The sequence below is a fragment of the Macaca nemestrina genome, chromosome 7 (genome assembly GCF_043159975.1).
Source record: "Macaca nemestrina isolate mMacNem1 chromosome 7, mMacNem.hap1, whole genome shotgun sequence".
Taxonomy (NCBI): Eukaryota; Metazoa; Chordata; class Mammalia; order Primates; family Cercopithecidae; genus Macaca; species Macaca nemestrina.
In genome coordinates, this window is record NC_092131.1 from 124785162 (window position 1) to 124812671 (window position 27510).

The following is a 27510-nucleotide window of genomic DNA, read 5'->3' on the forward strand; positions in this document are numbered from 1 at the left end:
TTTGTGATTGGCTTCTTTCAGTTAGCATAAGGTTTTCAAAGTTCATCCATGTTATAGCCTGTGTTAGTACTTTCTTTTTCTTGCCAAATAATATCCATTATAGGGGTATGTAACATTTTGTTTATTCATTTATCATTTGATGGACATGTTGAGTTTTTCCCCTTTTTGGCTATTAAGAATAATGCTGCTATGAACATTCACGTATGAGGTTTTGTGCAGACCTATGTTTTCATTTCTTTTGGATGGATATCTAGAAATGGAATTGCTGGGTCACCTGGTAACTCTGAGTTTAACATTTTGAATAACCGTCAGGTTGTTTTCAGAGTGGCTGCCCCCTTTTACATTCCCACCAAAAATGTGTGAGGACTCTGGTTTTTCTATATACTCATTAATGTATGTTATTGTCTGTCTTTTTAAATATAGCCCTTCTAATGAGTGTGAGGTGGTATCTCATTGTGATTTTGATTTGCATTTCCCTGATGGCAAATGACTTTTAGTATCTTTTCATCTGCTTATTGGCCATTTGTATATTTTCTTTGGAGAAAGTTTATTCAGATCCTTTGTAATTTTTAAATCACATTATCTTTTTGTTCTTGAGTTGTTAGTGTTCTTTATATATCATAGATATAAGTCCCTTATTGAGTATTTGATTTGCAAATATTTTCTCCCGTTGTGTGGGTTGTCTTTTCACTTTCTTAATGGTGTCCTTTAAAGCATGAAAGTTTTAAATTTTGTCAATGCCTATGAAAAAGGGGAAGAAAAAGTTTTAAAATAAAGTTTTAAATTTTGATGAAATCCAGCTTACCAATTTTTTCTTTGTTGCTTATGCTTGAAGTCTCATATCTAAAAACCCATTGCCAGCCAGGCACGGTGATTTCACACCTGTAATCCCAGCACTGGGAGGCCAAGGTGGTTGGATCACTTGATGTCATGAGTTTGAGACCAGCCTGGCCAACATGGTGAAACCCCATCTCTACCAAAAAATACAAAAATTAGCTAGGCATGGTGGCCAGCTACTCGGGAGGCTGAGGTGGAAGAATCACTTGAACTTGGGAGGAGGCAGAAGTTGCAGTGAGCCAAGACTGCAAGTATCTGCTCAAGCCCCTACTTTCAGTTCTTTTGGGTTTATAACTAGGAGTAGAATTGCTGGGTCATATGAATTCCATGTTTAGCTTTTTGAAGAACCTTCAAACTGCTTTCCATAGAAGTTGCATGATTTTACGTTCCCACCAGCAGTGCACAAGGGTTCCAGTTTTTCTGCATCCTCAGTAACACTTGTTATTTTCTGTTTTTTAATTCTAGTCATCCTAGTAGGTATGAAGTGGTATCTCATTGTGACTTTGATTTGTGTTTTCCTAATAACTAGTGATGTTAAGCACATAAGCATATGAAAAGATGTTCACTGGCCATTCGTGTATCTCCTTTAGAGAAATGTTTATCCACCTCTTTTGCCCATTTTCAGTTGGACTGTTTCTCTTTTTGTTGACTTGTGTGAATTCTTTACATATAATGGATACTAAACACTTATCAGAGATATGATTTCCAAACATTTGCTCATTCTGTAGGTTAGCTTTTCACTTTCTTGAGAATATCCTTTGATGTGCAAGTTTTAGATTGTGATGAAGTCCAATTTATCTTTTTTTTATTTTGTTGCTTGTGCTTTTGGCATCATATCTGAGAATCCATTGCCAAATCTTGGCTCATGAAGATTCACCCCTGTTTTCTTATAAGAGTTTTATGGTTTTAGCTCATATATTTAGGTTGTTGATCCATTTTGAGTTAATTTTTGTATATGGTGTGAGGTAGGAGTCCATCTTCATTCTTTGGCATGTGATTATCCAGTTGTCCCAGCACCACCTATCTGTTCAAAGAGACTATTCTGTTCGCATTGAATGACCTCGGCAAACCACTTATCTTTCTAAACCTTCTTTTCTTTCCTCTTCTCCCCTATAGTCACTACAATCTCTTTACTATCTCGGGAACCTGCAGTTGTTTATCTCTGTCTGTGCCTCATTTTTTTGCCTAGAATCCTTTTTTTCTTTAGTTTGATGTTCTGAATTTTCCTAATCTACACTGATCTTCCTCAGGACTCGAATTTGGAGCTTTTAATGCTATTCTCTTCTCCTTCTCCTGCATTCCAGTATAAGATGAGCACACTTCTGATTGGGTGATTCATAGGCCTCTGTCTGTTCTTGCCAACTAGGAGGCAGAACTCCTCTGTTACTCCCATAGTGACAGAGAGCTTCTCTGTTTGCCTTAGTACTACCTGGAGGAAGTACTAAGTGAATGAGTGAAACATACTTGTCCTGTGATTTATATCAGTAGGTTGTCTTTTTTAAAAAAAACTTAGGTGACTTTTATTGGGTCTTACTGAGTAGGGAGTTGCCTCTGCAATATCTAAAAGAGAATAGAAATAAGAAGATCTATCAGTGTGCTCAGGCCATCAGACACTCAATGAACCTGAGTTAACATTTCCTTTTTCCTAAATAAGGCATCATGTGGTATGCTTGAAAAGTGTATAGTTGGGCTGGCTGCAGTGGCTCACGCCTGTAATCCCAGCACTTTGGGAGCCCGAGGTGGGTGGATCACCTGAGGTCAGGAGGTCGAGACCAACCTGGTCAACTTGGTGAAACCCCATCTCTACTAAAAATACAAAAAAAATTAGCTGGGTATGGTGGCAAATGCCTGTAATCGCAGCTACTTGGGAGGCTGAGGCAGGAGAATTGCTTGAACCTGGGAGGCAGAGGTTGCAGTGAGCCGAGACGGCGCCATTGCACTCCAGCCTGGGCGACAAGAGCGAAACTCTGTCTCAAAAAAAAAAAAAAAAAAGTGTGTGGTTGATCTAATAAAAAAAGATACAGATGGTAGAGAAAATCCTCTCAACCCTTTCGTGGAGAGTGTGGTAAGGATATATTTGGTAAAATTTTGAAAAGTTATATATTCTAAACCAAATTAGTGTTTCACTTCGTGGTAAGAGAAGTTGGGCTTTATCCTATTTTTCATGAAATACACAGGTCCTGTGTGAAGCTCAGTTAGCATGTCATCCGTGTGACTGGCATGAGCTCATGGTCTCTCCACTGAGGAAAACTGGGAGAAGTGGTGCCAGCACTTAATGCCACCCCTGAGCAAATGCCTGCTGGCTCCATGGTAAACATGGGCCTTTTAATAGGCTGGAGACAAAGTGACATTCAGAAGAAACAACATGTCGACAATTTCCTTAATAAATTTTGTACGAACACATTATTTCCACCTAATGGAAATGTAGCTCTCTTAAATAATTGAGAGGCTATATTCATCAGTGGTGAGTTCAGCTGGGATCTTTGTGAGCTAAGGCAGCCGAAAGCCCCTTGGAAGACTGGGTAATTGATATTTTGCACAAGTGGCTGGACCAGTTTTCAGAGTGTCTGTGTGACATTCCCTGCAGCTCCCTCAGACAGCTCTCCTCTGTCCAAGCAGTTACAAAGCAGCTCTACACTGGAGGCTCCAGTTGCAGCCACTGTACTGCCACGACTAAGGGTTAGTAATTAATCCTTTTTAAAATGGGAGCCAACTCAGGCCATTTCCCCTTGCTGTGGTTTCTTACTGTCTGCTGACTGGCCACTGCATTAGCACACAAGGTCTTTTTTTTTTTTTTTTTTTTTTTTTGAGACAGAGTCTTGCTCTGTCGCCCAGGCTGGGGTGCAGTGGCCGGATCTCAGCTCACTGCAAGCTCTGCCTCCCGGGTTTAGACCATTCTCCTGCCTCAGCCTCCCAAGTAGCTGGGACTACAGGCGCCCGCCACCTCACCCGGCTAGTTTTTTTGTATTTTTTAGTAGAGATGGGGTTTCACCGTGTTAGCCAGGATGGTCTCGATCTCCTGACCTCGTGATCCGCCCGTCTCGGCCTCCCAAAGTGCTGGGATTACAGGCTTGAGCCACCGCGCCTGGCCAAGGTCTTGATTTTAATAAAGCATGATGATATTGAATGTTCAGCATGTAGCACATTCCTGTGTGCCAGATGATAGTAGTATGCTGCTGAAAAAGCAACCAATATGTTTGTGAAATGAATGATGGATGAATGAATGAATGAACAGTGAGAGAACAAGTACTAGAGGAGGTTAGCAGGGGTCATAACTGCAGCAAGCTAGAGACTTTGGTGTGGACTTCGAAGGGAAGTCAGGAATGCAGTTAAGGGTGGGAAGAATGCCAAGGAAAATACGAAGGTAAATACACAGTACTTTTCGCCCAGACAAGAAAAATTGGGCTTCCTGTTTCTAGGGTGCCTTCTTGAAATTGGTGGTTGGGTCAAAAAGCCGAAAGGTAGCAGTGCGTGCAGTCGTTCATGCCTGTAATCTCAACACTTTGGGAGACTGAGGCAGGCAGATCACCAGAGCCCAGGAGTTCGAGACTAGCCTGGGCAACGTGACGAAACCCTGTCTCTACAAAAATTAGCCAGATTGGTGGCTACTGAGGTGGGAGGATTGATTGACCCCAGGAGGTGGATGCTGCATTGAGCTATAATTGCACCACTGCACTGCAGCCTGGGTGACAGAGTGAGAGCCTGTCTCAAAAAACGAAAAAAAAAAAAAAAAAAAAAAAGGGCACCTAGGCAATGAGTGGGCTGTAGGCCCTGCCAGCCCTGGGTCCTGGGTCCTGGGTAGTCTCCCTGGGTGGGAAGAGAGACTACTGGAGAACAGGGGGTTCCTGGTGGAGAGGAGGGGGCCTTCGTGCCTCAACAGTGATTCATGTTGTTTCTTTTGGCCTCCCTGTACTGCTTACGGAGCTGTGACCGTATCACAGTGAAGGCTCTAGTTGCTTAATTACTTTTTGTTTTTATTTGCAGGTAGTTCCTGAAATGACTGAGATATTGAAGAAAAAATGAATCAGGATCATGCCTTAAAAAGAAAAATTACGTTAAAGTATTCCACTGAAATCACAGATATTTGTGGGTACTATAACAATCATTGGAAAGCATGGAGAGCTACATTTCATAATTTGAGGAAAATTTTCTAACAGATGCCAGAATGCTTGTTTATGGGATTACTATGTTTCCTTTGAATTATTTGTGGTTCCAAGCAGTTATTTTTTGAAATTTTTAAATTCTGTAATAAAATCTATAATAAAACTTTTCCACAGCTTTAAAACTATCAGAAATATGCCTAGCCTCTAGAGAAAATTGAAGAAAAGGAGTAAAAAACTTTTGTTTATTTATTTATTATTTTTGCCTTTCTTGTTCATGGAGAGCTCTATGTTTTAGGAAGATTGTAAACGTGATTGTCTCCACCAGCCTAATCAACCTAACTAATCTCATTGTTGAAGGGCAAACCTCATAGGAGAAGGTAACTGAATTGGCAAGTACAGAGTTTAAAAGCATGGCTATAAAGCACGAATATTATCTTAAACATACTCCAGTCTTCAGAAAACCATAGCTAATGTGACAGAAGCAGACCTGACTAAAACCTGACCCAGCTCCATGTATTTAGTTGGCTTAAGGTAAATTTCATTTTCCATTTCATTTTAAGGTTTTGTCAGTTTATAGGACTTTTTTGTCTGTAAAGGAGGGAGAGTGGAGGAAGGGCTGCTTTGAGACAGCATGGCCTCTGATGCAAACAGATAGTTTGATGTTATTATAAACGTTCAAAATTCTGTGCAGAACAGAATGCTCTATGCTTTCTTTTGCCTTCTGTTGGCTTCTTTTGGGCTCTCTTAGGAAGTACCCAGGCCTGTGTAGTCACCTCTGGCACTCTCATTCTGCTCCCCAGGGCACAGCTGAGGTCCAAGAGTGTCACCAGGGCTGCAGCTGGTGTGGATGCAGGCCCAAGAGCAGAGGCTGGTGAGGCTTTGAACAGGCCTGCAGGAAGGCTTGGGTAGGTAGGTGAGTAGAACAAAGAGGGCTGCCCTCCTGAATCAGATCTGCAGAAGTGGTAGTAGTGACCTGGATCAAGCAGACAGTAGGGAAGAGAAGGGAAGTGGTAAGTGATGGAGGTGGCTAGAGTGCCTTTGTGTGGCCAGCCTGGGGCCCTTCCCCAGCTGACCAGTGAACCCTTTCTGATTTGTGTCACAATCAGTTGCTATAAAACACTTTTAAAAGTTGTATCTTTGGTATTTCATTCTTCTTTTAATGAGAGGAGAGCAGTAGAATGATGCCTCTTTGCAAGTAATGTCTGTTAGAATCGAAGAATCCTAGAATCTCTGAACCCAGTGATCATCTGGTCAGACCCCTTGTTGTATAGATGGAGATACTGAAGCACAGAGAAGTGAAGAAGGTAAAGTGACGTGGCCAAGACCACATGGCTTGAATCACCTTTGGGAGAGTAATTCCTATGTCTCGTTTTTATCTTTGAGGCTCTTCCTAAGAGGGCTAGCCTTGCTCAGGATTTTCTCCATTTATCCCTCATCCCTATTGGATGCTATAACTGGGGGGCATGAGAGATGGCAAAGGTGATGGCTGCAGAGGCACCCCCAGTAGAAGGTGTGCTGGCTCAGGGAGGGACATCCCAGGTGATGCCTTGGCATAGTTCCTTGACTCAGAGTTGAACTGGTTGGTCTTTTTCTCTTTGCTCCCTCCTGTCATGGCTGCACTGCTTCAGCCCCAAGCAGCTGTTCACTGGACTAGTATTTACAGCTCATCATCCTCATAGCATTAAGTATAATGCTTACCATATACCAGGCACTGTTCTAGCACTTTATACATATTAAACCCCTTCAGTTATCACAGCACCCTGTAAGTTAGATGCTATTATTATCCATCTTTTACAGATGGGGAAGCTGAGGCTCAAAGAGGTGATATAACTTGCCTTAATTCGGACAGCTTATAAATGACAGTCAGGATTTGAAACCAGGCAGACTGGCTTCAGAGTGGTAACTTCACTAAGGATGTGATTCTCCCTCACCTCAGCTCAAGGGACAGTGCGACTGCACAGCACCCTCAGGTAAAGAGCACTAAGTACTTCATGCTGGGTGGGAGGGGCACATTTAGGACCCTGGTTGAGGAGGGATGGGCGTTCTGGAATAGTCCCTCCAGTGGGATTTTATTCAACTCAAAAGTCCCTCTGAGTGCTTACTTAGAGCTTACCATAAAAAGGCAGCCATGTGAGGTGGAGGCAAGTTGTTAAAACTATTATACATGCAAGAGGGAAATATATATAATGTGCCCTTTTAATCTGTTTTTTTTGGAAACCAAACAGTTCCTGTTGACTCTGCCCCTGTGTCCAGCCTTAGCACCCAGAGCAATAGCTCTAGAAATAGTATGGGGGAAAGGTGTTAGGGGTAGCTTTCTTTAATGCTTGCATATAGGTTTCCTGCCTTCCTCCCTCATTTCTTTGATGTCTTTGGTTAACCTCACACAGCCTCTGGGAATTTGGTGGCCTGGTTATTTTGGCAGAACACAGAGTCCCTGGGAGGGCAGAAATAGGCCTGTTAGAAAGGCAGCCCTCTGAGGGCAGAGCCAAGCAGGTCCGTGAGCTGAAGCTAATGGCCTATTCACTTGCAGAAGGCCTGAGGCCTAGTAATGGCCCTGGGCCCAGCTTCTTAGTAGTTGAGACAGCATCAGCTTTCCCCCAGGTCCCACTCTCTCTCAGCAATTCTGTAGGGACATGTTCCCTGCTGGGTTCTCTGGCTCACCAGCTGTGCTGTTTGGGACTCTGAAGAAAATACCTACAAGAGTGTGGTCTAGCCATTGCCCCAAAGTAGCTTGTGGTCTTGACAGAGAGGACAGTATCCTTCCAGACTCTGAGAGTACAGGCTGTTGGAGCCACAGCCCCTGTCCTGAAGGATTTTACAGCTACCAGGAAAGATGAGATGAGACATCAGTAAAAGCAGAAAGTAGGTCTCAGGATGGACAGCATATACAGAGAAGGCTCCTCAGGAGGCTGGCATGGCCATTCCTCAGCGGGCAGCGGCCGTTCAATTGGTGTATGGGAGCAGAAGTGGCAAATGATATCAGAGCTCAGGTGCATGAGGCAGTGAGGGGCAGAAACACTGGGGTCGGGGAGGGGAGTGAGGGTGGTAGGTAGTTGAAGCCAGGTTGGAGAGGACATTGACTCACAGGCTGAGGAGGCCTTTTTCGTTAGAGATCAGTGGTTCTCCCCTTAAGGAACACTGACATTTCCATTGGACCTGCGATGGTACTGTGAAAGTTACACCATACAGGACTTTTCCTGATTTGCAGGAAAAATTTATCAACAGCAGTTTCCCAGTCTTAAGTCTTTCTTGCATACTTCTTTGTAAACCTTTGGTAGCTGCTACCCCTTTTCTTCTTAAGAATGTGAGCAGATTCCAAGGTGACTGGACAGTACCAAGTGGATCTGAAGAAAGCAGCCACTGACCCACCACAGCTTTCGTTTTTGTCTTGGGATATATCAGGGATTTTGTTGAATATTTAAAATACTTTCTGCTAGTTGGTAATTGTTCCTTGTTTGTTAGATATGTCAGTGTATTAAGAGTGTCCCATAAAAACTGTATGACTTCCTGTGCCACCTGAACAAGTCTTAAGAAACACTGCTGGCAACAGGGAGCCATTTACAGTTTTTGAGGAAGGCCTATAACTTGGTGGTATATGCAGGACAGAGGGAGGGAGGAAAAGATGGAAGCCATTAGGGGCTGAATCCTCTGGCTTCAGATGGATTTGGCTGGGGATGGATTCCTGGAGATTGTGAAAATGGGTCCAGTGCTGTCGTCAAGGCTGGCATTGGGCAGGGCTCTTCTTCCCAGGATAGCAGTGGGAGCCCTGCTGCCTCCAGAGCCCGAGCATGTCTGCTGGGCTGGAAGGCTGGAAACCCCAGCCCTAGGTGCACTTTCTGCTCTGTTTCTGAAAGGGAGGGTCAGCTTGATTGCATTTCACGTTGTCTTTCACTAAGGGTTTTTGTTTGAGTTTACATAAAAGTGGACTGAAAAGGCTGGGAAACCCAGAGAATACCATTGATTGTAACAGATGGATTTGGTTAGCTGTTGCTGAGCTAAAGGAGGCTTGACTGATAACCTTGTGAAAAGTCCATGTAGGATGATACACTGCCACAATTTCTTATAGCTCTGGGGTTTTAAAAACATCTTTGTGGGGAGCAAATGAAGAAGAGTTGCTGATAATCCTTGGCTTATAAAGCACTTTCATGTATGTCACCCCATCAGTTGGGGAAAGAGTAGAAAACATTCAAGAACTCAGACTCTCAGGAGAGGAGGCAGTTTGCCCCAGGTCACAACACATGTGATAGAACTGGAACACAAACCAGAACTTTGGGCAAATACTACTTATTAAGAACTCCCTGCGTGTTGGGTACATTACATACTCTTCTAATACAACCACCTCTAAAGTCTGTATCATTACGCCTACCTTCTGGATGAAGAAATGAGCAGAGAGGTAATGACCAGAGGCAGTTGGTGAGATGTGGGACCCGAACTGGACTCCAGGTCTGGAAAACTTGGCCTGTCTACTAGACTGTGGTCCTCCCATTCTCTCCAGGACTATATCCTCTGGTTTGCATTGCTTCAAAACAGCAGGCTTGTCATTGGAAGCAAGGAACACCGATGGAATTAGGGATTTTCTATGAAGTAAGCTGGCATTTACTTACTGTGACATCAGGACTGGTGAGAGGGAGGCCCTGGGGTGGCTTTATCTGCGTGACCTTTGCCTTCTTCATCTCCTACAACTAACTGGACATGTGGTTAAAGACAGGGTGAGTGCTTTCTTTTTGTGTGCTCACCTCCAGCTGTGTTTCCTTCCCAGCGTGGGCTATAGTATAGGGGACATTTGGGTCTGGGACCTGGGGACCACTGGGTGGACTGGATTCTCATCCTGTTCCTGTTACTGCCCCAGAGGCACCCTGGTCACCTTCCCTCCTTTCAGGTTTCATTTTCATCATCTGTAAAATGGCGACATGAACTAGATGATCTTTCTAGATAACAAGCTTTAACCTATGAGTGTATTGGTGGGTGTCCTACAAGGTGAGTAGATGGAGACAGTGAATACTGTTTTTGAGGGCTTCTTATGCCCAGGATGCTATGCTGAGCCCTTTACATACATTGTCTCATTTACGTCTTATAACCTTACAAGGTGTAGGTTTGACCTGGGGCAAACTACCTCCTCCCGAGAGTCTGATTTCTTGAATGTTTCCTACTCTTTCCCCCACTGATGTGGTGACATACATGAAAGTGCTTTATAAGCCAAGGATTATCAGCAACTCTTCTTCAGATGAGAAAACAGCTTAAAACACTTGCCCAAGGACTCATGGCTAGTAAATAGTGACCACAGGCCAGTCTGCTCCCAACCACATGCCATATCCCGAGTGCCTCAATGGGAGTGCAGAGGATGGACCTAATCTAGCCTGACTGGGGTGGGCTGCAGTGCAGGGCAACAAGATATGACGACCTCACCAAGTTGAGAAGGAGCAGCAAAATCAACCAGATGAAGTGCATTCCAGGCAGGTCAGCATGGACAAGGAACAGGAGTACCCAGGAACATGACACACTGAGCTGCTTTCTCTGGAAAATGCAAGGTCTAGACTCCAATGCCTGAGTCCCCTTCTAGCCGGACACTCCTCCATTCTGAACCACTCTTTGCTCAGGGAAGCAGGGGTCTTTGTACTGCAATCTGGATCCAGTCTGCTCATTGGCCTTTTGTAGTATTTAGCACAGTGCACGTCCCAGAACCCCCTACCCCTTCTTTAATCAATGGAGGCGGAGGTGAGCATAGCTAGTTATGAGGCCTAATTGATGTTGGGGAGGTTCCTAGAGTGCTTGGTGAAGGGTGACCCATAAATCTCAGACACTGAAGAATTCTGCCACATCCATCACAGTGTTTAATGTCCTGATTGATCTCCAGGGTAGTCAATTTCATTTGCTTGTTTCAGGATGAATAGGCAGCCTGCTTCCCTATGCTGCAGCCTGGGGCTCTGCATAAAATTATGCCAGCACTGTGTCCTGATAGCTTGCTATAAATTTTAGCAGCAAATGTTTCATCATTTTCCTTGGATAATTAACTATTCACCAGGAGAGAATACCAAACTTTTCCGCAGTGGAGTCAAAGATATTCAGAATAGTGATGAAGTCCTCACTTAGTTAATGTTAGGGAAATACAAGTTTTTGGCAAGTACTTCAGGTAGTACTCCAGTAGTACTGACCAAAGGGAGAGGAAGGAAGATAAGGTGCCTCCTGTCTGGGGGATAACAGTGCTCTCTTACCTCATTCAGAGTGACTACAGGAATGGAACAAATGGGTATGTGCAAGCAGGGATGCACTCAGGAGCGGACAGTGGCTGGACTGGCTGATGGGACTAGGGGCAGGGCTCACTGCCATCCTCTCACACCAGACTATCAGCAGCAGCAAGAGCGTCTCCTGGGCAGCCGACCTCACAAGTGCTGAGTGTGTGCTGGCAGTGAAACACCCCAGGCTTCTCATTAATAAGGATGCTTTCTGTTTGTGTTTCCCCTGAAACATTCTCAAAGGGTTTTCCCTTCTATTACATCATTAGCTATCCCAGCAGCTCTCAGGGTGGGAGAGACACGATCATTCCTGTTGTACACGGGGGGGAAGCAGGTCTAAGGATTTGCTTGGAGCCTCATAGCAAACCAGAAACAGGGCTGGGCTGAGAATTCAGTCTCTGCCACATCCTGTGCATAGGTACAGCAGCACCTGAGGTGGGAGGCAGGGGTGGGGGAGTGGGATGAGCAGACCTCTCTCCAGCCCTGAGATGTCCATGGTTTGGCTGTTTCAGCCCCCAGAGTTGTTGGGGGTCCTTGTGAAGCAACTCCGCACAAGTGTTGAGTGGGGCACAGGGTACTGTCAGCTTGTTAGTAAGAGGGATTCCTTGGGCCCAGATAACTTGTCAGCAGCTCCAAGAGTGGGACCCCAACTCTGTCTTCTCTCTTTAGAGGTAACTGAATAGCACCAGGGAGGAATGTGGCGACAGCACCAAGGCGGGAGCCGTGCTCTTTCGACTCTGGCTTCCTTCAAGAGCTGTCTCAGAGGGAGAAAGGAGCTCCTGAGTTGAATTTCAGGTGGATACCCACCATGCTAAAGAGAATTCCAGGCCACTAGCCTCTAGCCACACAGGTTCCCTCCCAACACTCCTGTCTGTGGGACTTGATCTGAAAAGCCACACTTTGGGTTGGGAACCTTGCCCAGGGCTGGCTGGAGAGGGGCCTGTTGTGCCACTCAGGGAAGGCCTTATGGCTGCCCCATCCTGGTTGGGATTTGGGCTGGGACTGCAGACTCTGGTCCAGCTCCCCTGTGGACCAGTCACCAATACTGCTGGCTCTGAGTCCTGATTTCTTATTTTGGTTTTCCTGGTGGCACCTGGTTTGATTCCGGGCAGCTCATCTCACATCTAGCATGGCATATAATCCAGCCAGACCTGGGTTTGAATCCTGCCACTACAGCTCACTAGTTAGCTATGTGCCCTTGGGCAAGCCCCTGAATGAATCCATGGCTGTCGTTTTCTCCTCTGTAAAGCAGGGAAGATAGTGCCCACTTTCCAGGGCTGTGCTAAGGAGGGAAGCCTGTGAAGAGCACCTGTCACAACATGCAATGCAGACGTGGGAGTCATTTTTGTTACCACCGTCTTGTTCTAGTAGGAGACAGTGGCTTTTACCAGACCCTCCCTTCAGGGACAGCCCAATGGCTCCTCTGGGCCACCAAAGTGGGTTCTCTAAAAGGGTGGAGGAGAACAGGGAGCCATTTCCCAGAGCTGCAAACCTCCCAGGGAGTGCTCAGGCTCCATATCCCCCAGCCCCCAGCTGCCCGCCAGCCATAACTGTAGGATATGGTGCCCAGGGGAGCCATGAAAGGCGAAGCTTTTACGTCCATCTCCTGCACTCCAGGCCCCCAGGCCCTACCCTAGGACTTGCTGTGGGATGGTCTGGAGGAAGGGCTCTTGAGTCTGCAGAAAGGACTGCCATGTTCCTGGCTCTGGCATCCTTCTCTATGCTCTTGGTGCCAGGCACAGCCATCCTGATGTCTCATGCTCAGACACCACAGACTGGACATGGTGGCATCTCCTCCAACGCTCAGCTCCCCCGAGTCCCATCAGTCAGGTGTCCCCAGCGTCTCCTCCACCACCGCCACCTTCATCCTGCCCGCCCGTGTGCAGCCTTGTTCCCTCTCCTCTGGACACGGGCCCCTCTCTCTGGATGCTTCTCTGCAACTACCAGAAGACTCTGTGGGAGCCCTTCCATAGTGCTTTATCTCTAGGGAGAACATCTGGGTCAGCCTGGTGTCCAAGGCCTCTGGCGAGCAGCCTCACCTGTCCTTTTCCAGGTTGCTCTCATGTGGTCTCTTCCCCCTCCTACCCATGCCATCCTCTTCCTGACACCAAACTTCTTCCTGTTCCCAAACCCTGTTCCTTGCCTAGCTCACTGCTGTTCCTCTGCTTGCACTGTTGTCCCGCTACCCTCCTCCTGACATTCCTTTTTTTTCCCCTTTAAGTGGTTTAACAACTGACATCAAGTCAGGGAGACAATCAAAATTCCCTGCTCACATTCTCTGGAAGTGGGCCAGCTTTGTAGCTCAGTGTTGAAACTATCCCTAAAGACTGCTCTCCTCTTCAACGACAAACAGAAGAGCTGATCTGGTATACTTACTCTTTTAAAATCACCTTTAAATGTTTCCTCCACTGTGAGGCCTTCAGATGTCCCCAGGCAGGTAAGTAGATTCCTCCGTCTGTGTGTACTGTCTTAACGCTGTGACTGTTGTGGACTCTGGACTTGGGGACCCCCTGTTATCTCTGTCCCCAGCCTCTGTGAGGCAGTTCAAACACAACATGAAGGCTGAACAACAAGTCCAAGAAATCCGCTTTTAAACATGGAGTTCTGGCCGGGCCCGGTGGCTCATGCCTGTAATCCCAACACTTAGGGAGACTAAAGTGGGCAGATCATTTGAGCCCAGGAGTTCCAGACCAGGCTAGGCAACTTGGCAAGACCCCATTTCTACAAAAAACACAAAATTTAGCCAGGCATGGTGACGTGCGCCTGTAGGCCTAGCTACTTGGGAGGCTGAGATGGGAGGATCATCTGAGCCTGGGAGGTTGAGGATGCATGAGCCAGGATTATGCCACTGCACTGTAGCCTGGGCAACAGAGCAAGACCCTGTCTCAAAAAAAAAAAAAAAATAGGCTGGGCACGGTGGCTCACGCTTGTAATCCCAGCATTTTGGGAGGCCAAGGTGGACAGATCACCTGAGGTCAGGGGTTCAAGACCAGCCTGGCCAACATGGTGAAACTCCATCTCTACTAAAAATAGAAAAATTAGGCTGGGCGCGGTGGCTCACGCCTGTAATCCCTGCACTTTGGGAGGCCGAGGCGGGCGGATCACAAGGTCAGGAGATCGAGACCATCCTGGCTAACACGGTGAAACCCCATCTCTACTAAAATACAAAAAATTAGCCGGGCGCGGTGGCGGGCGCCTGTAGTCCCAGCTACTCGGAGGCTGAGGCAGGAGAATGGCCAGAACCCGGGAGGCGGAGCTTGCAGTGAGCCGAGATGGTGCCACGGCACTCCAGCCTGGGCGACAGAGTGAAGACTCCGCCTCAAAAAAAAAAAAAAAAAGAAAAATTAGATGGCCATGGTGGCGCTCGCCTATAATCCCAGCTACTTGGGAGGCTGAGGCAGGAGAATGGCCAGAACCCGGGAGGCGGAGCTTGCAGTGAGCCGAGATGGTGCCACGGCACTCCAGCCTGGGCGACAGAGTGAAGACTCCGCCTCAAAAAAAAAAAAAAAAAAAAATAGAAAAATTAGATGGCCATGGTGGCGCTCGCCTATAATCCCAGCTACTTGGGAGGCTGAGGCCGGAGAATCACTTGAACCTGGGAGGTGGAGGTTACAGTGAGCCGAGATCACACCACTGCACTCCAGCCTGGGCAACAGAGTGAGACCTTGTCTCAAAAAAAAAAAAAAAAAAAAAAAGTGGAGTGCCTATAAAACAAAACACAACAAACAAAAAAAACAGTGGAGCTCTCTAGAGACCCATTTCCTAGAGGACAAACTGAAGAGAACAGCCACCACTTGCCTAGCATCTTCCCCATGGCATCCCTCCCCATCCTGTGGTTCTTCCCTGGAGTAGGAGTCCTCAGCAGACGTTAGTGCTGGCAGCCGGGCTTGCAGCTCCCCCTGGCATGGGGCCAGGTTCATGTGCCTGTGAGGTAGCAGCACTAGCCCCAGAGCTGGGACGATGGAGCTCTGCAGAAAGCCAGTCACAGCACAGCAAGGTGAGCCTGGAGGAGGAGGGTGGCCATTTCTAGTCCAGTGGGTGGAGATCACCAGTTACCAAGCCCACTGGCTTCTGCCCTACAGCTTACAAACGAAGTAATACCCTCCATTCCATCAAGTGGCAAAAGCCAAGTGACTGCTTTGCTTCCCAAAGCTCTAAACCTGGGAACCCCAGGGCCTGGCATGGTGCCAGCAGATTTGGGCCTGTTGCGGGACCTGTCATTAGAGTTCAACCTCAGAAAGTTTCTTCAATCTCTCTGAGCCTCAGGTTCTTCAACTGTAAAATGGGGTTAGTGATACCTGCCTCATAGCATCACTGGAAGGGTTAAAGGAGCCCATGTGGGTAGGGACGTTGGCCCAGTGCCCAGTGATGGATGCTATGACAATGCTGCTGGTGATGCCTCAGGACAGCTACTCTTGCCCTTTGCAAAAGTTCCCCTTGGTAGGTCTTCTAATTACACCCCAAGAGTGACTCAGTTGGATGTTGCCACCTTTAGCACTTTTTTTGACAACTGTTCATCACCCCGTGAATCAGGAGGGTGCTCTTTGCCAGCACGTGGTAGTTTCCTTCCCTTTCTTCCAATTTGGCCATCCTTCCCAAGTGGCTCCATGCCCAGGCCTGTGGGGTTCTAATGGGGCTTAGGCCTGCTCATTGCTCTTGAGGACCACCCTGGGAGGCAGGAAAGGAAGCAGGTGCTGACCAAGCCAGCGGCGTGCTGCACTGTCAGGTGAGTCCAGGGGGGTCATAGGAGCTCCCAAGGACACCCAGCCTAGTGGTGAGGGCAGGCAGGACACATGGTGAGAATAACCCAGACCAAGGTAGAGGGGAGAAAGAACAGGCTAGACAAAGGCATAGGAGGACAGCCAGGGGGGCAAGAAAGCCAGCTCACGAAGGGGCTGAGTCACACTCAACGTTCTCTCAAGGCAGTGGGAGGCCTTTAAAAAATTATGTCTTCTCGCCGGGTGTGGTGGCTCACACCTGTAATCCCAGCACTTTGCGAGGCCGAGGCAGGCGGATCACGAGGTCAGGAGATCAAGACCATCCTGGCTAACACAGTGAAACCCTGTCTCTACTACAAATACAAAAAATTAGCCAGGTGTGGTGGCAGGTGCCTGTAGTCCCAGCTACTCGGGGTGGGGGGGGTGGGGGGGCTGAGGCAGGAGAATGGTGTGAACCCGGGAGGCGGAGCTTGCAGTGAGCCGAGATCGTGCCACTGCATTGCAGCCTGGGCAAGAGCGAGACTCCGCCTCAAGAAATTAAAAAAAAAAAAAAATTATGTCTTTCTACTCCCCTCCCCCGCCATATAAAAGAAAACATGATGGTCATACACACAAAACCCCTTGGAGGCTTTTAAGCAGGGGCGCTGAGGCTTAGCTGCCTGGGAAGATGCACTGGGAAGGGTGAAACCAGAGGCTGTGCAAAGAGGAGGCGGCTGCAGTCCAGTCCAGCAAGGGGCCTGGGTCTCAGCAAGGCCGTGATGGGGGCCAGGGACAAGCAATTTGGAGGGTGGAATGACCAGGATTCACGACTGCTCACGGGACGAGGAGGAAGTCTGGGATGCCATACGCATCTCTAACTGGATGGATGGTGGTACCCTGGCTGGAAACCACTCTGGACGCTTCACCTAGGTTAGCAACCAAAGGAAAACCTCCACCAACTGGGACTCTCAGTGCAGCTGGTTTTTATTATTAAAGCCAAGGTTGGAAAATGATTGTCCCCCTGCCCCCTAGGACCCTCCCACCCACCTCTAGATTGATCCCTTTATATCCTGTGAAGGTGAAAACTAGATTTGTCTTGAAGAGACTCAGAAACGCTCATGCTGGAATGAGAAAATGAGGACAAATGACATAGGCTCAGATGGTGGTCTCCGTGTGATTGTGTTGGACTCCACTCAGGATTCCTGGGAAAGACGGCTTAGGGGTGGGGCTGGACAGCCCCTGCTCACAGTGCTGTTCCCTAGAGTCCAGGGTGGGCGTCAGGAACGAAGGCAACGGAAGAGGCTGAGCTGGCCCCCCGCACTCTACCCTGCTGAAGCTGGGCCACAGGCTGGTTTTTGTAAAAATGGTTAAAAAGAAAACCCAGCCACGAGCACCACCCTCCCCTGAGCAGGGTGAGAAGAGGCGCCAGCTCTGGGCTTTGAGGTCTGAAGCTTGTGGCCTCCTGGCCTGGCGTCGCCTCCCTGGAGGCAGGCAGCACCCTGAGGGAGGCCAGGTGGGCTCCTAGGCCCCGCATGTGGCCCTTGGCAGCCTCCAGGGTCCCAGGAGAGCTTTGAGATGGCTGTCTCCCCTCCTCCCACCCAGCCCATGGCAGGCTCTAGGCCTCAGGGACCCTGTGCAACTTTTGCTCTTTGGATTCCAAAGATCTGAACTTGTCCTCCAGCACGGGAACAGTGGGCTGGAAGTGGATGACAGGCCTGATCTGAAAGACAGTGAAGCCCTCCTGGTTCTTCTGGTTGAACAGACTTACCCTGTGTTCCAGCTCGGGGCTGGTTTGGGCCGAGCCTGCTGGGCTGGGCCGGGAGAGGGGGGCTGGGTCCAAGGCCCTCTGGGATGGGCAGGGGTCCTCTGACAGGGAGGACAGCAGGTCCTGAACTGTGGCCTCCTCCACCTGCTGCTGGGGTGGCAGCGGCAGGGGAGAGGGGCCCGGTTCAGAGGATGGCTCCTCGCGGGCGGTGCTGCAGTCTGTGGAAGAGCCCAGCGTCTGGCTGCTGTCACTCTGGGCCCGGGTGACCGAGCTGCGGGAGGCACTCTCCGAGGTGGCGCCGGTGCCATTACCGCCAAGCTTGAGGGGCATGTCCAGAGAGAAGAGGTCCGAGGAGATGTTGGGCTGGTGGATGTCTATTGCGGCCGTGGTGACCATGCACACAGCTGCATCTGGGACACCGCTGTCTGCAAGGAAGGAGGGGATCTCGGTCACACTTCAACCTCTGCCACACCTGGGGGCCCTGAAGAGGGCAGGTGTGAGCCGGGCGGTGGGCAGTGAGTGTGGCTAGGCTGTAGGGCACCATGCCTTTGTGGAGGGAGTCCTTGGTAGAACTCCCTCCCAGTTCTCCAACATCACTGCCCTGCTTTGAGGGGGATTATGCCTCCCCATCTTGTTAAACTCAAGTGTAGGCATGTGACATGCTTTGGCCAGTCACCCATGAGAAGTGACCTCTGGCACTTCTGGGCAGAAGCTTTATGAGCCGGTGCTTTACCCTGGCAAATGTTCTAGAATATATGGTGACTGTTCTGTCAACTGGGTGCTGAAGTAACGGTGATGACCTGGGAGCAGAGCCCCCAGCCAACCTGCAGTGGGCTTTTGTGGCTTTATTTAAACCATCAAGACGCAGGGTTATTTGCCACAGCTGCCTAACCTAGCCCATCCTAACTCAGGAAGCGCGGTGTGCCAGGGCAGGGAACTTGGGTTCCATGGTCTGAGGAATGACTCCGTTTCAGATGGACTGGCAGGGGTGGGGGCTGCGGAATGGGATGATCAGAGCCTGCTTAGCGTGCATCACAGGGTCACAGGACGCTCAGAGCTCTTTGCTCTAGGTGAGAGTACCACGGGGCTGACCTACAGAGGGTGCAGGGTGGGGAGGTTTCTCCCCAAAGTTGTGGAGGACTGGGAGAGAGGTCTGGGCTGGAGACGGTGGTCTTTGAAACCAGCATATTGGATGAGGCTTTGATGGAGGAGAGAAGAGGGATGAGGCCTTAGGGAGGCTAAATTGTGGAAAACCAAAAATTCAAATGCATTATTCACATGGCCCAACATAATATTCTAGCCTTACAATGGAGCATACAAGGTTTTGGGGGCTGTGAAATTCAAACTCAAGAACTGCATGTGGAACCCTGAACTGGAAAGGGGGCTATGGAGAAACAGACACCAAAGGCCTCAGCATTATTTTAAAATTCAATCTTTCCCATAAGTAAAAACCACTGGGCTTCCCTGAGGTTTTTTTCAAGTGCAAGAACATCCAGCAGGGACGTACCCGAGGTCTGCTGCCTCTCACACCCTGGGGTGCTGTGGCACCTCAGCCTCCACTGTGCCCACCTTGACAGGTGTGGAGGTGGGGGGCACTGAGGTCACTTGTAGTTCTGGATTCTAACCCCCTTCCCATTTCAGGGTTCCATATGCAGTTCTTATGGGTGATGACAGAGCACCCCTATCCTGGCACCTGCAGGCTCAGCCCCTGGGCACCCCCAGCTCCAGTGCTGGACTTTGCTGGAAGCTGAAGCTCTGATATTTTAACCTTGAGCACTGCCTGCAATTATGGTTCACAGGCACCAGGTGATAGGCATGCTCTAGAGCCAGGCCGAGTTGTCTCTGCCCTCGGGTTTAGGGGTTGCTGGGGTTCTGGCACATGTAGAACAGCCCCAACCCAGACTTACCACTGCTGGGCCCATTGTAATACTGACTGATGTAGCTGTTCATGTCGTCCTTCACCATGGCTTCTACAGAGGTGGGGACAGAGAAGGGTGAGTGCATCAAGTTCATTCTCTTCCCCTTATACTCTTGTTCCCACCCCCACGGCCATAACAGAAGGCTTCTGTCTCACAGAAGCCCTTGGTGTGTGTGACGGGAGCTGCCTCCTGGTTCTCCATGGGGACTGCCTGTCTCACCTGCCCCAGGGGCTGGACTGCACTGGGTGCTGGGGGACCCAGGTTCTGATGAAGCACCTGCCTTAGTACTGACCTGGACAGACCCCTTCCCCTCGGTCCCGTTTCCCCATCTCTGAGATAAGGGGTGTGGAAATAACTTCTCAGGGCTTTTCCTTGTCTGGATGGCCTGAGCCTTCACTGCCTGAACTTCTCAAGGGCACCGGAAACACTGCCCTCGGTAGAGAAGCCTTGAAATCCCATCTGCAGGAATACACGGCCAGCCACAGGGCTGATTTGCCATCCAGACAGCCCCCCGGGGCTCGATCCACCTGACGGCTCCAGCCTTCCCTGCAGTACAGGAACAGACCTGGGGAGGTGGGGTGCTGGGGATCTCCACCACCTGCACTGTTCCTACATACAGTAGGTACTCAGTACATAATTACTGAGCAAATTACAGAAGGGGAGGTGAAAGGCTGTCCATGTCAAGGGGGATGGGAATAGGGTCTTAAATATTGACCAGCCTGGGCAACATAGGGAGACCCCATCTCTACAAAAAAATTTTAAACATTAGCTGGGCATGGTGTTGCACACCTGTGGTCCCAACTACTAGGGAGGCTGAGGTGGGAGGGCTGGCTGAGGCTGCAGTGAGCTGTGATCACACCACTGCACTCCAGTCTGGGTGACAAAGTGAGACCCTGTCTTCAAATAAATAAGGAATCTTGGTTCACCTCCTGAGAGAAGCAGGGAGGGAATGGGAGGAGAGTTGAGATTTTCAGAGTGGCCTGAGAGTGGGAGGAAAGCCAAGTGCTCGGAGACCCCAAAAGCCATCCTAAGAGCTAGGCCGTGTTCCAAGGGCAGCAAGGCAGTGAGGGGCCACAGGAAGGTCTGAACTTGGTCAGGTGTGATTGGGAGAGGCCACCCCCAAAGTTGTGGCAGGAAGACCAGAGACTGCAATGCCTAGGGTGGGGTCAGGCACCAGAAAGCCCTCAGCATGGGAGGGCTGAGGGCTGTCCTCTCTCTCCCATGGAAGTCTGGAAGTGCTCCAGGGCTGCCCCTAGAGCCCGAGTCTGCACCCCCAGGAGCTTCTCTGAGGAATGGCATCAGCAGACCCCCTGGGTTCTGAGAGCCCTTCCCAGGCACACCTGTGAGCTGCAGAAGCCAGTGTGCCCTGACCCTGGGAGGCTGGAGGCAGCACAGCAGGGCCTGGCTCTTAAAAGCTTTTCTGGCCTCTTTTGATCTGTAAATGCCTGCAGTCAGAGGTATGTTTTGCACTAATGCTGGGGTTGAGGGAGGGAGGGCCCCGGGCTGGCTCCGGGCCCTGATCCTCATCAGCCAGCTACACTTTTCTTGCAGCTGGGCATCCGTATGCTGTGTGTACTGCCAATGCTGTCTAGCCTGGCTGCCACCCTGGGAAGCCAGGGGTAACTGATCCCTGCAAGCTGGAGGCTCAGGACCTCCAGGCCCTATGGGCCAGGTTGGAGGATCTGGTCAATCTTGGTTTTATCCTGAGACCACACCTGCAGGGACTCCAGAGGGCCATGTGATGTGAGTAGGACAATGAGCTCAGCTGAAGTATCCACAGACCAGCGAAACTTTAACCCAAGAGCCACTTGCAGGAGGAGGCCAGGGTAAATGAGAAAATCCCAGATGCTGAGTTCTTGTCCTTGTGCTGCCACTGGCCTGCCATGGGGGCTCAAGCAGGTCCCATCCCCTCTCTGGGCCTTTCTTCATCTGTACCCCCATGGCACCGGTGAGGCTCTTTCAGATTGTGATGGGGCCAGGCAGATGGTTCTGAAGTTCCAAGAGGTGACGGAATCACAGCGGAGTGTGAAGGGACTAGAGGCACCTTGGCCAGTCCCCAGTGCAGGAGTCCCCTGGATGCCAGCCTGAGAGGGCTGTCTCCACCACAGCCTGCACACCTCTAGGAAGGGCGTGCCTGCCTCTTTGTGGAGCAGCTCTGGTCACCAGCTCCTGGGCTGCTTCTCATTCATCTGTGCTCAGTGGAGTCACAGTGAGCCCACCCTTTGCCATGTATTGAGCCCAGGAGTCCCTGCCTGCGGGGAGCACAGTCAGGGCCTCCCGGGATGTCAACTCCTGGTCAAACGGCCCATTAGCATTTAATCAGGAAGTGCCTACTATGTGTGAGGCTTACAGGTCCTGGTCCTGCCTTCCACACAGGTACCAAGGACAAGCCTATTTCTACTCACGGTCTCTATGACAGCCCTTCCACCACCTAAAAAGCCCCTCACATCCCTCCTGGGAAGTCTCCTTTCCTTGGAAAGCCCCTGTGCATTCTCTACCCCTCCCTGGTTTCCCAGCCTTTCCACCCTGAAGGCTTCACTATGGACTCCAGCTGTGACCAGAATGGGAGGAGGGACAGAGGGAGGGACTAGTGTTTACTCTCAAAGCTCCAGACCTAGGGGTCCACACTTCACACACTGATCTCCCTGCCCCTGTGCTGCAAGGCCGTGATTATTGAATGGACTGTGCCAAGTGCACCAAGATCCGATGTGATCACACTGCCCTAATGCACCCTCACATCCTCCGAGCGTGTTCAGAAACTGCCCTCCTCTGCCAACTCATGTGGAGCTTGTGGCCAGCATGGACGCCCAGGTCTTGTCTGCAGGAGCTGAGGCCAGGCCAGGCCTTTCCCACCCTGTACTCATGTAACCCCCAAGGAGGGCTCATCACCCTGGGCAAATGTCAGCTTGCTGGGCTCAGCCCAGAGGCTCAGCTTGCTGGAGACATCCTGAGTCCTGGCTCAGCCCACCAAGGTATTAGATCGTTCTGCTTTCTCTATGTTGTCTACATAATTGAGGAGGCTCACATCTTCGTGCAAGCTGTTGATAAAAATAACCTAAGCCAGGTGACCTTCAGCCCAGACATCCCTCCTGAGCTTCGGACTGGTCTGGCCGACCGTCCCTGGACAACTCCTGGCTGGCCTCCAGCTGCCTCTGACTCAACATGTCCAAAATAGAACTCGGTTTATCCATCCTCCTCTGTGGCATCCATCTTGGTGACTGGTTCCTGGCACTTTTTAGTGCCTCTCTCTTGCTAACAACTTGATTTCCACCAAGTCTGTGACCAGTTGAGGGAACGCTGGCCCTGTGACCAGTCTTAGATCAGACTTCACAGACACTGTTGGCCTCACACGGGGCTGCCCACCTTCCATCTAAGAATAAGCCCCTGCCCCCAGGGGTTTGCTTTGATTCAGCCCTGAGGAGCCCTAGAGACGTGCAGGGAGAACCCACAGGACCGTGTTGTGCAGCCCTTGGAGGGGCAGGAAAGAATGGGCACAAACACAGGCTTCAGAACAAAACAGACCCAGGGCCAACCCAGCTCTGCAGGGCACGTGCTGTGTGGCCTTAGGTAGATCCCTTAGCCACTTTGAGCTTCAGCTTCTTCACCCATAAAATGGGGATAGCAAATGCCTACCCTGCTGGTGAACTGGTAAGAGTCACTGAGATCATGAATGTTTAGCCCAGGGCCATCCCTTGCCTCCCTGAACCCCTGGCTCCAAAGTCTCAGTGCTTTCTGTGGCAGCTGCTCTCTGCTGCCCGGCGCCTTTCTTCCCAGGGTGTGAGCACTTTGCAAACCCAACCTGACTAATCCTCCTAAAGCCCGTCAAGTGCAGTGGTGCCAACGCTCGTTATATATGTTTTACCCCTTGGGTGGAGCCCCCGACCTGCCCAGCCAGGAGGCAGAGGTGGAGAGAAAAGGTGGTGAGTCAGCTGGGCCAGGCTTCCTGGAGGTGGTGGGGACTGGTCAGGCTGCGTGGACTCTGGTGTGGCAGAGGGGCATGAGGCACCAACCACATGCCCTGTGCAGACCCAGGCCCCAAAGCCCGAGGCAAGGCCCCGATTCCTGGTTTGGGCCCCTGCTCCCAAACTCCAACTTGCTCTTCCATGGCTTGGCAGCCCTCACCAAGGGAGGGCACTAATATTCACTGAACTCCTACTGTATACGAGGGATGAGAGCTGCACATATGACTAAATGCTCAATCCTTCTCAGTGAAGAACTTCTGCACCTGTTTCATTTTTGAAACACTAAGACTGAGACAGGACCAGCTACATAATTTCTAGGTCCCTTGTTTAAAAAGTATTAAGAATTTCAAGAGGGTAACAGCAGAGCAGTGAACCAAAGTTAGGGCCCTGTGTGACCACACAGGTCATGCGTCCATGAAGCCAGCCCTGATCACAGAAGTAACTTGTTCAAAGCCAAATTGAAATTCAAACCCAGACCTGAGTCCTAAACCCATGTCCCTCCGGTTGCTTCAAGTGCTACTTTGTGTGAGGCTCTTTCAGATCTAGTCCTACAGCCCTGGGGTTCCTGGGGTCCCCGATGTCCCGGTCAGGGCCACACATTTGGAGGCCAGTGGAGAGTCTTGCCTTCATGATCACCCAGGCCCGCTCCTCTCCAAGGACAAGCACTGGTGCCAGCTCAGCTCCCTCCCCTGGGGCTGCCTGGTGGAGGGCAGGCACAGAGCAGGCTGGCCACATGCACCCCTGCAGCAGTGTCTCTGGATGCTGCAACAGCATAGGGGACGTGAAGGTTCCCTGTGATATATGGTGAAATCCGTGGCACTCCCACCAGGGGCTGTAATTCATAAGTTATGGGCGAGCTTCAAGACTAATAAATTTGGGAGAGAAGTATTAATGACTACACAGGGGCACTGTGAACTTGGCAGGCCCCAAAGCCTGGAACTCTGCAGCCTAGGTTTTAAAAATGATTTGTGCTAGAGCAAGTCTAAACAGAAGCTGCTTGGCGTTGTCTGACTGTGACCTGCTGGCAACTGTTGAGACTGTGGAGCCGCTTCCTCCTCACGGCTGGGGCTGGCACCCCGCCCTCCTGGGCTGCCCTCCCCAACCCTGCAAAACACAGGGCCCTCCCGAGGCTCTGTGACTCATGGCTCATGTCTGTAGGTTAATCCCTGGATTGTCTGTGTCCTGTGCATGAGGTGGGCCTCAGAGCCTCGCTGGCCTGAAGGTCACAGTTAGTTAGCAACAAGCACTGCCCTTACTTCATCTCCAGAGTGGCCTACAGTGCTCTCAGCTTGTCCAGCCATAATTTCTAATGTCATGAAAATCCCTCCCTGGACACAGTTCCTGGTCAAGGAGAGATCAGCTGGGGGATGCCCTGTGTCCCTGGACCATGCGAGGCTGTGAATCACACGTGTCCCTCGCCAGCCCCATGTTCTGCCCTCTGCCTTGGAGGCACTGGCTTTGCTGTTGATGCTCTGGGGCTGGCTGTGAAACAGTGTGCGGAGGGAGCTGCCTAGGCTGGGGCAGGCAGCATCCACAGAGCTGGGAGGTACCCAGGGGATGCCCCAGAAGCAGGGAAGAGTGGGCAGGGGGGACCCCAGGGCTGGATGGAGAGGCATCTGCACCTGCTCCTGGGGTGCATGTCTGGCACCTCTATGGGAGGCTTGGGCCTGCCCTATCCAGATATCCCCTACCCTAGTTTCCAGAAGGGTGAGCAGGGACACTGCAGACCCTGTGACATCCTGCTGGTGACACATAGCCAATCAGTTTCCCCAAGTGGCCTTCGACTCCGACCCGATTTCTCCCTTCTGCCCCTGCCTCCCTCCTCCTCCTCCTCCTCCTCCTGGAAGTTGCCCACTATGGGGATTGCAGAGAGAGGAGGAGCAGGAGGGCCAGGCAGGACTGAAAGCTTCAGAGCACTCCTAGAATGTGCAGGAGTATTTTAAAGGCTGGTTTGTTTGTGGAACCTCCAAGTCCAGATCTTGGCTCCCCTGTGGGCTCAAATGTGGCATCTGGCATTCAGGCTCTTGTAGGTCATTGGCTGAGGGACAAGGGCTATGCTGTTAGCTCTAAAGCCAATGACCCTGATGAGAGAGACAGAGGAGGTGTCGCGGAGAGCAGCCATACCGGGAGTGCTGAGACCTGCAGAAAGAACATCACGGGGCAGGCCCAAGCCCCAGGTGAGGTGCAGCCTCAAGACTGGCTGTGGGCAGAGCCAGGAGGCTGTAACAGAGGAAGATCCTGGAATGGGCTGTGAGATTGTAAATCTGCTCCTTTCATCCTTAGAAAGCCAGGCAAAGTGGGCAAAAGTTGTTCCCACCTTCCAGAAGAACTTTCAAAAAGAATAAGAAGGCAGATTCCACAAGCATCAGCCTTGGGGCTGAAAGCCAAGTGTGGGGTCTCTGGGGTGAACTACTGCTGACTGGCCTCAGCTCCTAGAGAAGACGCAGGGCTTCACAGCAGGACAAGTGATGTCAGAGAGCCTTATTTTGTTCTTTGATCAGTTACCGGCTTGAAGATTACATTCAATGCAACAAACTATGGAGAAATGGCTGAGGCAGGCCCTGAAGTAAGTTTAGAGGGGAGACACACATAAACGCTTATGGCAGCGGAGCAGGATCCAGACCTGGGAGTCGGTGTAAGGTTGCCAGGGAAGGGTGTGGAGATCTGGGAGCTGACTCTAAGATGGGTTCTAAGCATGAAGAGAAGTCTGGTAGGCAGGCTGGGCCATCCTGTGAACAGCATGCAGAGACTCAGAGACCGCACAGAACATTTACAGAACTAAAAGTTCCATTCCTCTAGAGTGAAAAGCAAGCTGAGGAGGCAACCCGGGGCAAGATCATCAGGGGTCTTATGTGCCTGCCCCCTCTTAAGGGTTGAATGGGCACCGCCTCTTCATTCATATGTTGAAGCCTTAACCCCAAGTACCTCAGGATGTGGTCTTGGAAAGAAAGCGGTTGCAGATGTCATTAGTTCAGATGAGGTCCTTATATGACTGGGGCCCTTATAAAAAGGGGAAATCTAGATCCAGACAGGCACATAGGGAGGACGCCATGTGCAGATGAAGAAGACAGAGCAGGGTGATGCTACTGTAAGCCATGGATGCCGAGGACTGCCAGCCGCCACCAGGAGCCAGGGGGAGGCCTGGGACAGATTCTCACTCCCAGCCCCCGGAGGGAAGCATCCATGCCCAACCCTGATCTCAGGTTCCGGCCCCAGCACCGTGAGACAATACGTTGCTGGAGTTTGTGCTAGCCAGTCTGTGGCATTTTGTTATGGTCGTCCCAGCAAACTAATCCACCAGCCTAAGGGGCGTGGGCTTTTTCCTGAGGGACACAGGGAACCAGGAAAGGCGGAAGTCGGGGAGTGGTGTGAAAGATTTTTGGAACAATCACGGTATGGTGGGGTAGGGGAGACTGCAGAGGGGAGAGGAGACTGCAGAGGGCAGGGAGCTGGGCAAGGTCCAGACATAATAAAGGCTGAATGATGAAGATGAAGAAGGGGACTGTTTCAATTAATCAGGAATTGGCAATGGGTTGTGAATCAGGACCTACCAAGCCCTGGAGTAAAGGCAGGAATCAAACAAGCTACAGATGAACTCTGATGACTACGAAGTTCTACGAAGTTCTGCACGAGGCTACAAAAAGCCTGTTGCCCAAGGCAGGACTGCCGGGACACACGGCTCAGATGAGCTGTGTGGGGAGTACATAAGGCTGGGTCAGCTATGAGCTCAGCCAAGTGGTCCCCACAAACTCAGGAGCCTTCTGGCTGCATCGTGGGGGTCCCGGGTCCAGAAAAAAAAAGCAAGAGTGCCCCCCTCAACATTCTGCCTTGGGCTTGCAGCACCCCAGTAACTGCATTCATTTGTGGATGTTACTCTGAGAGGGACCAAAACACTGGAGAGCTCTGGGAGGAGGCAGTACAGCAAGAACTTGGAGAGCGCGTCCCCTGAAGGTTGACTGTGGAAATGCAGGTGACGTCCCTGGAGGAGAAACAA

The 27510-nt window shown here is 50.4% G+C and overlaps 2 protein-coding genes and 1 long non-coding RNA gene across 15 annotated transcripts in view; 1 reads left to right on the plus strand and 2 right to left on the minus strand.

Moving 5' to 3' along the window:
- LOC105491011 (electron transfer flavoprotein subunit alpha) overlaps nt 1-5193 on the plus strand; it is a 102390-nt gene extending 97197 nt beyond the window's left edge. For both annotated transcript variants that reach the window (XM_011757080.2, XM_011757081.1), the window contains one exon: nt 4822-5193. In XM_011757080.2, the coding sequence (XP_011755382.1) occupies nt 4822-4860 (39 nt within the window). In that variant the 3' untranslated portion in view covers nt 4861-5193. The remainder of the gene's footprint in view (nt 1-4821) is intronic.
- Nucleotides 1-14289, minus strand: part of LOC139364415 (uncharacterized) — a 50611-nt gene extending 36322 nt beyond the window's left edge. The window contains exon 1 of the long non-coding RNA XR_011626310.1: nt 9307-14289. This is a non-coding gene — a long non-coding RNA (uncharacterized lncRNA). The remainder of the gene's footprint in view (nt 1-9306) is intronic.
- Nucleotides 14290-16896: 2607 nt separating this feature from the next.
- The window catches only part of LOC105491009 (transmembrane protein 266), a 150943-nt gene continuing 140329 nt past the window's right edge, over nt 16897-27510 (minus strand). For all 12 annotated transcript variants that reach the window (XM_011757074.2, XM_011757076.3, XM_071100898.1 and 9 more), the window contains 2 exons: nt 19543-19605; nt 16897-18060 (listed from right to left, as the gene is read on the minus strand). In XM_011757074.2, the coding sequence (XP_011755376.1) occupies nt 17486-18060; nt 19543-19605 (638 nt within the window). In that variant the 3' untranslated portion in view covers nt 16897-17485. The remainder of the gene's footprint in view (nt 18061-19542; nt 19606-27510) is intronic.